Source organism: Phytophthora sojae (assembly GCF_000149755.1).
Source record: "Phytophthora sojae unplaced genomic scaffold PHYSOscaffold_10, whole genome shotgun sequence".
NCBI classification, from domain to species: Eukaryota; Oomycota; class Peronosporomycetes; order Peronosporales; family Peronosporaceae; genus Phytophthora; species Phytophthora sojae.
Genome location: NW_009258124.1, coordinates 1,322,206 through 1,333,057, shown reverse-complemented (window position 1 = coordinate 1,333,057; position 10,852 = coordinate 1,322,206). Strand labels below are relative to the sequence as shown.

At 52.2% G+C, this 10,852-nt stretch overlaps 4 protein-coding genes across 4 annotated transcripts; 2 read left to right on the top strand and 2 right to left on the bottom strand.

The window, feature by feature from the left end:
• Positions 1 to 317: 317 nt before the first annotated feature.
• PHYSODRAFT_339381 (hypothetical protein) lies at positions 318 to 621 on the bottom strand (the record flags this gene model as incomplete). Its single annotated transcript, XM_009537315.1, has 2 exons — positions 318 to 545; positions 616 to 621. The coding sequence occupies 2 exons, from the start codon at positions 619 to 621 to the stop codon at positions 318 to 320; spliced, it is 234 nt and encodes a 77-aa protein (XP_009535610.1).
• A 1,277-nt stretch (positions 622 to 1,898) lies between these two features.
• On the bottom strand, positions 1,899 to 3,986 carry PHYSODRAFT_525478 (hypothetical protein; the record flags this gene model as incomplete). Its single annotated transcript, XM_009537314.1, has 3 exons — positions 1,899 to 3,152; positions 3,198 to 3,293; positions 3,453 to 3,986. 3 exons carry the CDS (start codon positions 3,984 to 3,986, stop codon positions 1,899 to 1,901), a joined length of 1,884 nt encoding a protein of 627 aa, XP_009535609.1.
• Positions 3,987 to 6,429: 2,443 nt separating this feature from the next.
• Positions 6,430 to 7,199, top strand: PHYSODRAFT_339379 (hypothetical protein; the record flags this gene model as incomplete). Its single annotated transcript, XM_009537313.1, has 2 exons — positions 6,430 to 6,774; positions 6,939 to 7,199. 2 exons carry the CDS (start codon positions 6,430 to 6,432, stop codon positions 7,197 to 7,199), a joined length of 606 nt encoding a protein of 201 aa, XP_009535608.1.
• Positions 7,200 to 7,421: 222 nt separating this feature from the next.
• On the top strand, positions 7,422 to 9,309 carry PHYSODRAFT_318790 (hypothetical protein; the record flags this gene model as incomplete). Its single annotated transcript, XM_009537312.1, has 5 exons — positions 7,422 to 7,564; positions 7,600 to 8,412; positions 8,442 to 8,725; positions 8,925 to 9,110; positions 9,158 to 9,309. The coding sequence occupies 5 exons, from the start codon at positions 7,422 to 7,424 to the stop codon at positions 9,307 to 9,309; spliced, it is 1,578 nt and encodes a 525-aa protein (XP_009535607.1).
• Positions 9,310 to 10,852: the final 1,543 nt, after the last annotated feature.

Sequence of the window (10,852 nt, the reverse complement as noted above, 5' to 3'; positions counted from 1 at the left end):
CTCGTAACGGAGAAGATCTCCGCGTGCAAGTCAGCTTCCAACAAGTGAAAAGAGCTTCAATTATTTTTAGTTCAAGATAAATAGTTACGAGAGCTATGCGTAGGCTGGGATAGCTAAAGAACTTAGTGTGGGTATCTCCACTGCGGCCGTGCCGTCACTATCGCTATCCTCAAAGCAACAATTAAAACGAGAAACAAAGTCGCGCGTTGCACGAAGAAGCTCTGAAATCTACTACTTCCATGTTACCTACAGTATCGGTGGTATACGCATAGCTCTCGTAACTATTTATCTTGAACTAAAAATAATTGAAGCTCTTTTCACTTGTTGGAAGCTGACTTGCACGCGGAGGTCTTCTCCGTCACGAGCACGCGCTGCATGGTGCACTCCTGCACCTGGCGGGGCAGCGAGACCGGCGGGCGGCGCTGCGGCGGCGTCAGCTCCTCCTCGCGCGGGACGATGGTCACGGGCGACGTGGGCGGCGGCGTCGAGGCGTCGGGGCTGTGCACGATAATGCTGCGGCTGACGTTGTCGTCGTTGGACGTCATCTAACACATCTACTGCTACATTGACTTAGGGCCTACCAGGATGTTTATGAGCCTTCCGCCCGTCGACCACTATCATCTTCTGCGCACGCAAACTTTTGTTTGTTTCTTCCTTTAGTGACCGCCTCACGTGCGTGCGGCTGAGTGAAGACAAGAAGTCGAAACAGACAATGGGTGTCGCCAAGTGTACTGTATCATGTAACGTCACTAGAAGCTGAATACCCGCCTATTAATAACGAAGGCTGGATTAGCTTATTCCGCCTTGAGTCGGCCTCACCATCGCCGGTCCTAATTCGGCCACGGAGGGACGACCCGGAATTAACATGGGAATTAGCTAACTCGGGGCATAATTAAGGTCGATAATGGATTAGAGTTATGCCAGAATTATCACGGCAGAATAAGTGAAAGGCACAATAATTTTTATTCGGTATATTGCTATTGGAATTGTTCGCCTGCGTCACGATCACTGCCAGCTACCACTGCAACTGCCCTACTGTCAATGCCACCGCTACTGCAACCGCTATTAGTTACTGACTTTGAAACTGATATTGTTATCGCTATTTCTGTTACTATCTTGTTTTTGCTCACCCCACGATCAGGAAGAAAACTGTCAAGGTCTACAGTACTCCATGGTGCGTGAGTTGTTGCAACCCAGTATAATGTCATCCAACGAGACTTCTTCGCGAGCCGCACCTAGTAAAATACCTCTATTTTTACGAACTACATCTGCAATTTGCACGTTACTGCAGTTATAAAGTACGCGGTGCAAATTGGCGCTAATTTCGCTGCGCCATGCGTTCATCATATTGCTTTACTTAGGTTCTTGCTGCAGCAAACATCACGCCCATCTAATCGAGGGTGTGAATTAAACCGCACATTTTGTTTTGCTTAAGTTTTATTCCAAATCCAAAACCACGTCAAAAGCATCGATCCGGACGCTGCGCTGCTTTATACCGGTAATACCATGAGATTTTGGATACTCTAGTTCATATTAAAATGTACCGAATGTATTAAACTGATGGTCTGACAAGAAATGACGCTGGCTCTAAGCTATCCGCTTAGAGAACTTCTACGCTAACTTTCAGTTGAGCATATCGCGCGTTATGGTCCTTCCCATTCGTTAGCGACGTCATTTATTTGTCGTGTGGTACGAAAGGAAACATTACAATATACCAAGAGTCTTGCCTCAGAAGGACTGCAGGCTCACACAGAAACAACACCGTTCGCAGACTCAAGATATACACGCTACACTTGCAAATTGCTAGCTTTGTGAAGCATTGTCTTAGTTTTAACCCGCAAATCAACAACGCCAAACTTACATGACGTACAGATCCGCACACTTCTCTGCATGTAGATTTATCTCTTCCGGCTGCCTTTCTTTCGACTCCTCGACGTCTTTGGGGCTGCTCTTTTTTTCTTGGGGGCCTGCTGCTCTTCTCCCTGCTCTTCTTCCCCGGTTTCCTCCTCGTCGTCCTTATCCGCAGCAGACTGCAGAGCCTCTGCACCACTGTGATCTTCGTCGTCTCCACTAGCAGCGCTGTCTGCTGCTGCAGCCGCCGCCGCCGCTGCGCGCCGCTTTTGCTGACGTGAGCTGGTGCGTGTCGCCGGCATTGAAGGACGGCGTCGACGTGCTGCTGCTGTCCGCTTCGACGAGGTTTTTGACGATTTGCTTGCGCGTGACTTCGTGTCTGCCTCAGAAGCAGACGCCTCATGACTCTCCGACCCGCTCACTTCTTCGCTGGCCGAGGCGGCAGAAGCCGACGCTCCACGCGTACGCTTTCGAGGAGCTTTCGACGACGAGGACGGGGACGGAGCTGCTGAACCAGTCCCATCACTTGCCAGACTCGTGCGCTTCCGGATACGCGTGGACGCGCGAGTGGGCGTAAGCGGTGGAAAACCAGCGAAGTCTCCCGCAGTCGCCTTGCTACTTGAATCGTGACTGTCCGAAGCAGTGGCCTCCGCCGCCTGGTTCTCAGTTTCATCAGCAGTGGACTCCTCCACCTCTTTGTTCTCGTCTTGCTTCTCTTGAGCCTCCTTGCGAGCAGCAGCTTCCTCCTCCTCCTTTTTACGAGCCGCGGCTTCTTCTTCCTTACGGGCGGCGGCGTCTTCCTCGGCGTCGCGGATTTTCTGCAACAAAGTAGCCTCCTTCTTCACGCTAGCTTTACGGAGGGTCTCGGTGAGTGTTCTCGCAAAGTGCAGCAACTCCACGCCCTTGCGCCGCGCTTCGGGTTGTTCACGCTGCTCTGCGTCCGTCACTACATGCTGACAGAATATGTACACCTGCTCTGCGAACTGTGCCCACTCACAGATTGCACCTCCAGCAACGCGTTCATGGATCTTTTCCAGGTCGACGTGCTCCTCGTTCTCCTCCTTGGTCTCCTCCTTTTCATTCTCGTCTCCACCCTTCTTCGAGAACATTGCCGGGTTCACGTCCTTACTCTTGGCCACTGACACGATCTTCGACAAGACATCGAGCAACATGGTCTTGCGTAATGCCTTCAAACTCGCCAACGCCGCTTCAGCCTCCTCTTTCTCCGGATTCTTTTCTTCTTCCTCCTGCTTCTCCACCTCCTTCTCCACTTCCTTCTTTTTCTCCTCGTCGTCGTTCTTCTCCTTTTCAACCATATCCTTCTTTTCCTGAACAATTCCCTCCACCTTTTCGTCCTCCTTCTCCTTCTCCGTCTTCTCCTCCTCTTCCTTCTCCTTCTCCTTATCAACCTCCACTGGCTCCGCCATCGTCACATCCTGCTCCTTGTCCTGCATGTTCTCCTCCTTCTCCTCATGTTGCTTCTGCATCACAACATCCTCATCCTTTTTCTCTTCATCCTTTTCGCCCTCCTTGCCCTTCACATCCCCAACCTCCATCTTCTCATCTCCATCCGCATCCTTCTCGTCTTCTTTCTCCTCAACCTTCTCTTCCTTCTTCTGCTCCTCCTTCTCCACCTTCTTCTCTTCCTTCTTGTCCTCCTCTTTCTTCTTCACCTCCGCAACCTCCACAGGAACGTCTGCTCTGGGCGAGGGCGTGGGCGTCCCATCACTCGCTGACTGCGAGGCCTCCCCCTCGTCCGGGTCCTCGAACCTGCGTCTGGGCCTCGTCCGCGGCCGCCTCCTCTGACTGCGCACTCTGGCCAGCGCCGAGTGCACGGGCACGGGTGTGCACACGTCTCTGTCCTCCTTCTTGTGCGCCTCCTCCTCCTCCCGGCGCCGCGCGGCCTCGAACTGGTCCACGAGCGCCGCCAGCTCCGAGGCGAAAGTCGCCGCCGCCGGCGTCCAGAGCGCGAGCAGCGGCGCGAACTGCAGCTCGGGCAGAGGCGCCTCCCCCGCCGCGACGGCCACCGCCAGTCCCGGCAGACTCGCGTCCTTCTCCCCGGCGCGCAGGGCCGCGATCTCCGCCTGGAGGAAGGCGATGGCCTCGTCCAGCTGCGGCAACGCGTCGACCTTCATTGATTATTGGGGCTTGACTTGGATGTTGTGTGTGAGGGGATCTAGTTGCAAATTGAGGGATTTGATTGCTATTTGAGGGAAAAGGCTCGACAATTTTTTGCTTTCAACTTGAAAAAGTTTGTTGCTGCAGAACTGTGAGGATTTTGAAACATATATTGGAAACAGAGCGATTGGCGGTTTCCTATCCGCCAATCCATGCCATTCTGTAATAGGCGGAAACGGAGCGATCGGCGGTTTCCTATCCGCCAATCCATGCCATTCTGTTCGTATCTCCGTCGATTAGCTCTCAAATGCTGATCGCGGATGTTAGGGGAAGCGCTCACAATCTTAGGCATAATTAGCACTAAATAAGCGTTGATCACCCTTTTATGACTCTAATTCCGCCTGAATTAACAGCTCATCCGCCAAAATACGTGAAAGACACAATACGTCATATTGATATTACTTCGCAGCAATACAAGTCACACACATTATTTGGAAAAGAGGAGAGTGATTTATAAGGGTCTAGAGGACGATAAGATCATCGATAATGTTTGGATCGCGTCGTTTTCACCACGGTGGACGGCGATATTCAGATGGCATCTACTTATAAATTTAGTTTGAGCAAGCCATGAAATGCCCCGTGATATTATGCAGCAAGTCAAGCAGTATGGAGTAGATTTTGGCAGTCTTTCTCAGGCATGAAAAAGAAAGCAGGAGCAATATCATTACAGTGCCATTATCAATGCTGGAGATCGTAGTTGTAGCGTAAATAATAACGGTAGCGGTAGTGGCAGCAGATAATAAACAGTCGCAGTAGCGATAGCAGCAGATACGAACAAGCAATATCAATGACAACATTACTATGACATCATTAACAGTAGTGAAATAGTAGTTGTAGTAGCTGTCGTACAGCTGCTCCAGCTGTAGTTGCAGTAGTGGTAAGCAGATAGTGCCTGTGGCCAGCAGTAACGCGCGCCACAGGTAGCATAACAAATGCAATATCTTTAACAATAGTGGAATATGAGTAGTATAGCAATATAAGTAGTGATGAGGTAGGAGTAGCAGCAGCAGCGATAGTGCCAGTGTCAGTGACAGTGGCTGAAGCAGTGGCAGTAGCAGTTACAGTAGCAGCCGCAGTAGCTGTAGCATGGCAGTGGTGGCGACAGTGGCAGTTGCAATAAATTCCAATTGCAGCATGATGTTGTCAACATCAGGGCCCCTCCAATTCAGTATTATATTGAATTGGTAAAATTGCTTGACAGTAATAATGTTTTAAATATGACGATTACCGAAGCTAATTACTATACTGATTAAATATTTCAATTTCATGCGCCTTGACAGTGTTTTTGAGTACCCTGAAATCATACGAGCCAATAATACAAATTTAAATATGGCGCTTGCCAATAACACATATTTTCGTCATATTAATTGACAATTTTCATATTGAAATTTTTTATTCATACCCCTGGTCAACATCAATTATAATAGTATAAAATTTAAGTTTCTTGTAGTAATATGAAGCGTTTCATGTATAGTACTCACAAAAATATTGGTGATAATGTTAATATCAGTAACAAGTGCAGAGGCGCGGCGCGTCCTAACCGTTTTAGTAGCAAAAAACACAAAATTGTTTGGTCCGCTTAGAGACCCGGCACGCGAAGCGCGCCCCAGTAGTTCTTACTACGCAGTATGAGTTGGAGCGCTCCTGTTTAAATCTATAATTAGTGCTGCAAAGCTTGGCTCGATCATTATCGCGTGTATTGCGTGATATCCTGGGACCTGCTCCACGGTGATGGCGTGAGAAAGGTTTTGAAACTGCAGTGTACAATTCCAAAAGCTGGTCTTCCCACGGATTAACTTGCTCTCTGTAGAAAAATTGGCGCAGATAATATTGGTCAGGGCGTTTTTGGGGTTTCGAGCACGCATATACTGCAGAAAACGATAATAAGAATGAAGTTTCTTTATACATTCTACATTGCAGTCGTATGCATGCTTTGATATGAAAGCAATGTGCTGTGCACCGAACCTCGACGACGTGCTTGAAAACTTACACTAAAGAACATCTAGTCGGTACTTCACGCAATCTGCTTCCGTGTCTTAAAGCTCACGATAGATGTGTATTGTCATACAGCCAGACTCGTACCTCGGCGCTGCAACCTCCGAATCACTGACTGATCGTGTTGGAATGCTAGGTGGTATGCAAATGATGCTGTCCGTATAACTCCTGTTGGTATACGACCCGGTGCTAGCTTCTGGAACCATTTCTCAAATCACTTCGCAATTGGCACAGTAAGCCACGGATTAAGCATCAGCGGGTTGCTCACCATGCGTCTACGCGTATTGGCAATACTTTCCACAATCGCTCTTGTCGGACCTTGCCTTCAGTCGCTCATGATAGTTTCGTCAACACGACTAATGAGGAAGGTGTAGCGCAGTTAAGGACGAAGAAAGCGGGGAGAGAATGAAGTACTTCTCGGGACTCAAGAGCATGTCCACAATCCTGAAGAAATCCCCTAAGATCAGCAAGAAGTTTGAGGCTTTGTCGAAGAAAGCGGAGGTAATAACGACACTACAGCGCAACCCGACCTTGAGCAAGATTAACACCGCCGCGAAGAAAGACCCCAAGATTCTCACGAAGATCGTAACCAACCCGGAGAGCATGAAGACACTGTCGAAGCAGCCAGACGTGATCCAACTGTCCAAAACACTGTTGAAAAATGGCATCAGGATTACAAGAAAAGAGGGCATCGATATTTTCCGGGCGATCAAAGCAAATTTCTGGGATATCGTGGCCATCACTGCTGGTGTAACGAGTCTGCTAACGCCAGCTCGCCAGCGGGCCGTCGCCCGTAGTGCTTTTGCTGTGTCCACGCCAAGGTCCGCTGCCATGAGGGGTTTGTCACTTCAACATCAACACCTGTGGGCCACCGCAAAGCAGCCGGGACCTACGCCCCTATTTATTAACCTCAGTACAACCAGGGCAGCTCGTTGTCGTTCTGCGACTCGCTCTCGTCGTTCGTCAGCTCGTCCACGTCCGGCAGCTCGTTCTCGTCCGTCAGCTCGCCGTGCGCCGCTGCAAGGGCTGTGGGTGCCCCCACTTGCTCTCGTCCGGGTACAAACCCAAGAGAGCGCTCGCTAGCTCGCGCGGCGACGGAGCACGCCACCCGTCGCGCGCTGCTCACCACTCGCTTCGATCCGTTCCTCGGACCGCTGCCCACGGCGACCCTCTAGCCCAAAGATCCTTCATGTGCGGTTCTCCGCATGGTTGCCACTTCGGGCTGTCGTTGCCGCTTGGGCTCTGCACTTTCGAATGCCAAACCCGCTCGACTCTCTCTCCTCCACGCCATATCACGACCTGTCTCAACTACTTAAGTACTCCAGCTGCCACAAATAGCCCCTTATAGAGAGAAAGAGGATCGACCCCAAGAGATACAAGAGAGACCGACCGACCCAATGCGCGCAGCTCCGAAGGCCGACGCGGCCACCGAGCTGACGCCTCTGGTCGGCGCGGCGGCGTCCGGCGGCTCGCGCTCCAACTTTGGCTCCGGCTCGGGCGCGCCGCTGCTGTCGCCCAGCTACGCGGCGTCGTCGCCGTCGTCCTCGGCCTTCTCGCCCTTCGCCATCCGCCCAGCGAGGAGCCCGAGCCCAAGGCGGCAAGTCCGCCCCGCCCCGGCAACTTAGCGACGCTCTTGTCGCAGCATGAGGACGAGCCCCAGAGCGACGCAGAAGAGGACGGAGAAGAAGAAGAAGAAGACGCCACTGAGGGCCAATACGCCTACTTCGCGTCGCCCGCCAAGGTGCTGGGCTCGGCCTGCGTCAAGGGAGACTTCTTCCTGGCCCAGAGCGCCGTGGAGATGGCCATCAGTAAAGCAACTCAAGCGGCCGAGCGGCAGGAGGAGAAGAGGGCCGAGAGGGAGCTGGCGGACGTGGTGCGGCGCCGGGTGACCGACAGCGTCTTCCGCCTGCTGACGGTGCACGAGGCGCGCCATCAGATGAACGCGCTGCACCTCGCAGTGCTCTACGAGCACCCGACGGTGGTGACGTACCTGGTGTCGGAGGCCAAGAAGTACTTCCCCGAGGATAAGGAGGCGTTGGTGAAGATGAGGAGCGCTGACAAGAAGAGACACATCCATCTGCGCGGACGCCAGAATGGCCATGGGACGCCTGAATGCGCCTCGGATAAGGAGGAGATCGATGACGAGACCAACAGCAACGCCAGTACTGAGACCCAGGAGCAGGAACAGGAACAGGAATTGGCGTGTGGCACGCTGCAGGACTTTCTAGACAGTCGCTGTGGAGAGTCCAAGCACCGCGCCACGGCGCTCATGTTGTGTACGTCTGTGGCGTGTGCCACCACGTTGATCGATAGTGGCGCGTCGCTGGATGCGATGAACTCGTCTGGGTTGACGGCGATGCATTACGCGGCGAGCACGGGGAATGCAGCGTTCGTGAGTTTATTGGTGTATCGTGGAGCGACCAAACGGACAGCCGCGGGGCGACGGCCTTGCACTGGGCCGTGTTTGAAGGGTTCCAATACACGGCGATGCTGTTGGTGGGCTACGGGGCGAACCAGAAGATCTGCGACTCGGAGAAGCAGACGCCGCTAATGATCGCCAGCGCTCTTGGAGATGCGTTCTTGGCCAAGCAACTGGTGGCGGAAGGAGCGCCCGTGAAAGCCAAGGACAAGCACGGTAGAACGGCGATGGACATTGCACGGCAAGGCACACACTTCGACACAGCAAGTGCATTGAAAGCAGGTTCGTCGGATCGACTGCTGGCTGGGCTTCGCGTAAGGGTGCCTCTGTCGCTTTCTTTTTCGGTATGGTGCTTACCACGACTACATTATCGCTGATTTTTGCGGTACCATGCCTGCCACCCCAGACTCCTGCCCAGACTGTACGGTACCAGACGATGGGGCTGGCGTTTTTGACTTTCACGTGTATCATGTACGTGTAGTTTGCATCAAGGACCCGGGGTACGTACCGCGCTCCACGCGCCCCGCCTACGAATTGCTGGCTGCGGAGGATAACGCTGTACCGTGCCCGACCTGTGTCACGCGCAAGCCTCAGCGATCCAAACACTGCTCAGCCTGCAGACGCTGCGTGTATCGCTTCGACCACCATTGCCCGTGGATAAATAACTGTGTGTGGATCGGGAACCACCGCAGCTTCCTCAGTCTTCCTCGTCAGGCACCTTGTCAAGCTTCTGCTTCACGATCGGTGCTCTGTCACTGAGTATTTTGCTGGACCCTGTGTCCTTGCACCCGTCCGCCCCCAGTGTTGGTGACGGCCCTGGAGACACGGCGCCGTGGCCTTGGCGGTGGTTGCAACCCCCTGAATGAGCGCTCACTGGAGAAGCTCCCGCTCACTCGGAATCGACGCTGATGCTGCACGGTATCCACGCCACTCTCCTGCTGTGCGCCGTCGTGTTCGGCATGCCGACAGCCACGCTACTGGCGATTCAGCTGCGCAACGTGAGAAGTGTTCAACAAGGACAAGTACCCGTATCTGAAGACGCCGATGGACGAGTTTTACAGGGCTGTGCCCACAACTTTGCTTGTGGGTGATTTTCAGCCATTCGTTACAATATCACGGAACAGTCTCAGTTTGGAAGATACGGTGCCGGGTTTAACCATCAGTGCTTCGAAAATAATCAGGGTCTATAGCCCTATGGTACTTTCCCATCAAGAGGCTAAGCAAATGCTCGCGGATGCGTAAGTACAGTCGAAGCCTACCTGCACAACTTCGGCATGAACCAGCTTCATTCACATCCAGCTGGAGAGTAGAGTCGCACGACGTGGGAGTTAAGTCCAAAGGCAACGAGGAGGATCAACGGGTATTAGCATGTGAATATTAGGGCTTAATTAACCGATCAAGGTCTTTGTTACGACTCTTTGAGTGCTAAATTACTCGGAAAAGGCTGCTTCTACCCTGGCCAGCTCGTCCGGAGCTGGACGTCGTTTGTACACACGGCGGGACACCTTGTAATAGGCGTCTCCATATTGGTAGACCTGGAGCGCCTCAGCAAGTTTGGGATCAAGATGGATAAAATACCGGATACGCGCTTATACTTACTCCATCAGGGTCCAGAGGTCGACTTCGTCATATTTTCATATTTAGAGGCAGCATTCGTTTTGATGATCGGGCCGCCCCGCTCGAGTATTATTTCTGATTCTGAATGCTTTTCTGAATCTAACAACTGTGTGGCTCACCTATTTTTAGTCCACCATTAGCCATTGGATGAAATGTGGGCTAGTTCAGCACTTTTGACCAGTCACATTACTGTTTCTTGAAAAAGCGCAATTGGTTGAAAGTCTACTTCCCTTCTTCCTCATTCCAGAATCTAATGTCCGAGTAAGCATCAACACCCTCCGTCGCACTGGGAAGTGGTCTTACGCCAACCCTGGAAGATGGTTGATGCCAGTGAGGCGACAAGCCATGCGCCGCAATGTTGCAGAGTAACCCCAAGTCCGGGTAAGACGCGAGGTACATTCGATATAACCGTGGTCGAAGTGCCTACTTCGGTCGATCGTCATGCGAGGTCTGCCCTCTGAATATCCTCATTACCCCCTCAATTCCGAGATGAGACAGCCTCACCGCTGCGGACAGGAACACGAGGTCCACCTGAGGTACTGTAAGTTTCCCAGCCCTGGGCATGAGAAATATCCGATTCACCGGAAACGGAAGGTGGTATTCTGTCGACAAGTCTCTAAATGTCTTGAAGACTGGAAGTGGCACACAACGTTCTAGCCCATTGATGGTGCAAGAACGCACTATATGTGTGTCAAAGTTAGACGTCTCGAATCGAACGAGTGTGTCAACTGTAGGAGGCGGAGTTTTCTTCACACCCAAGCCACCCGTCACACTTGGTCGAGACGCTGCAAA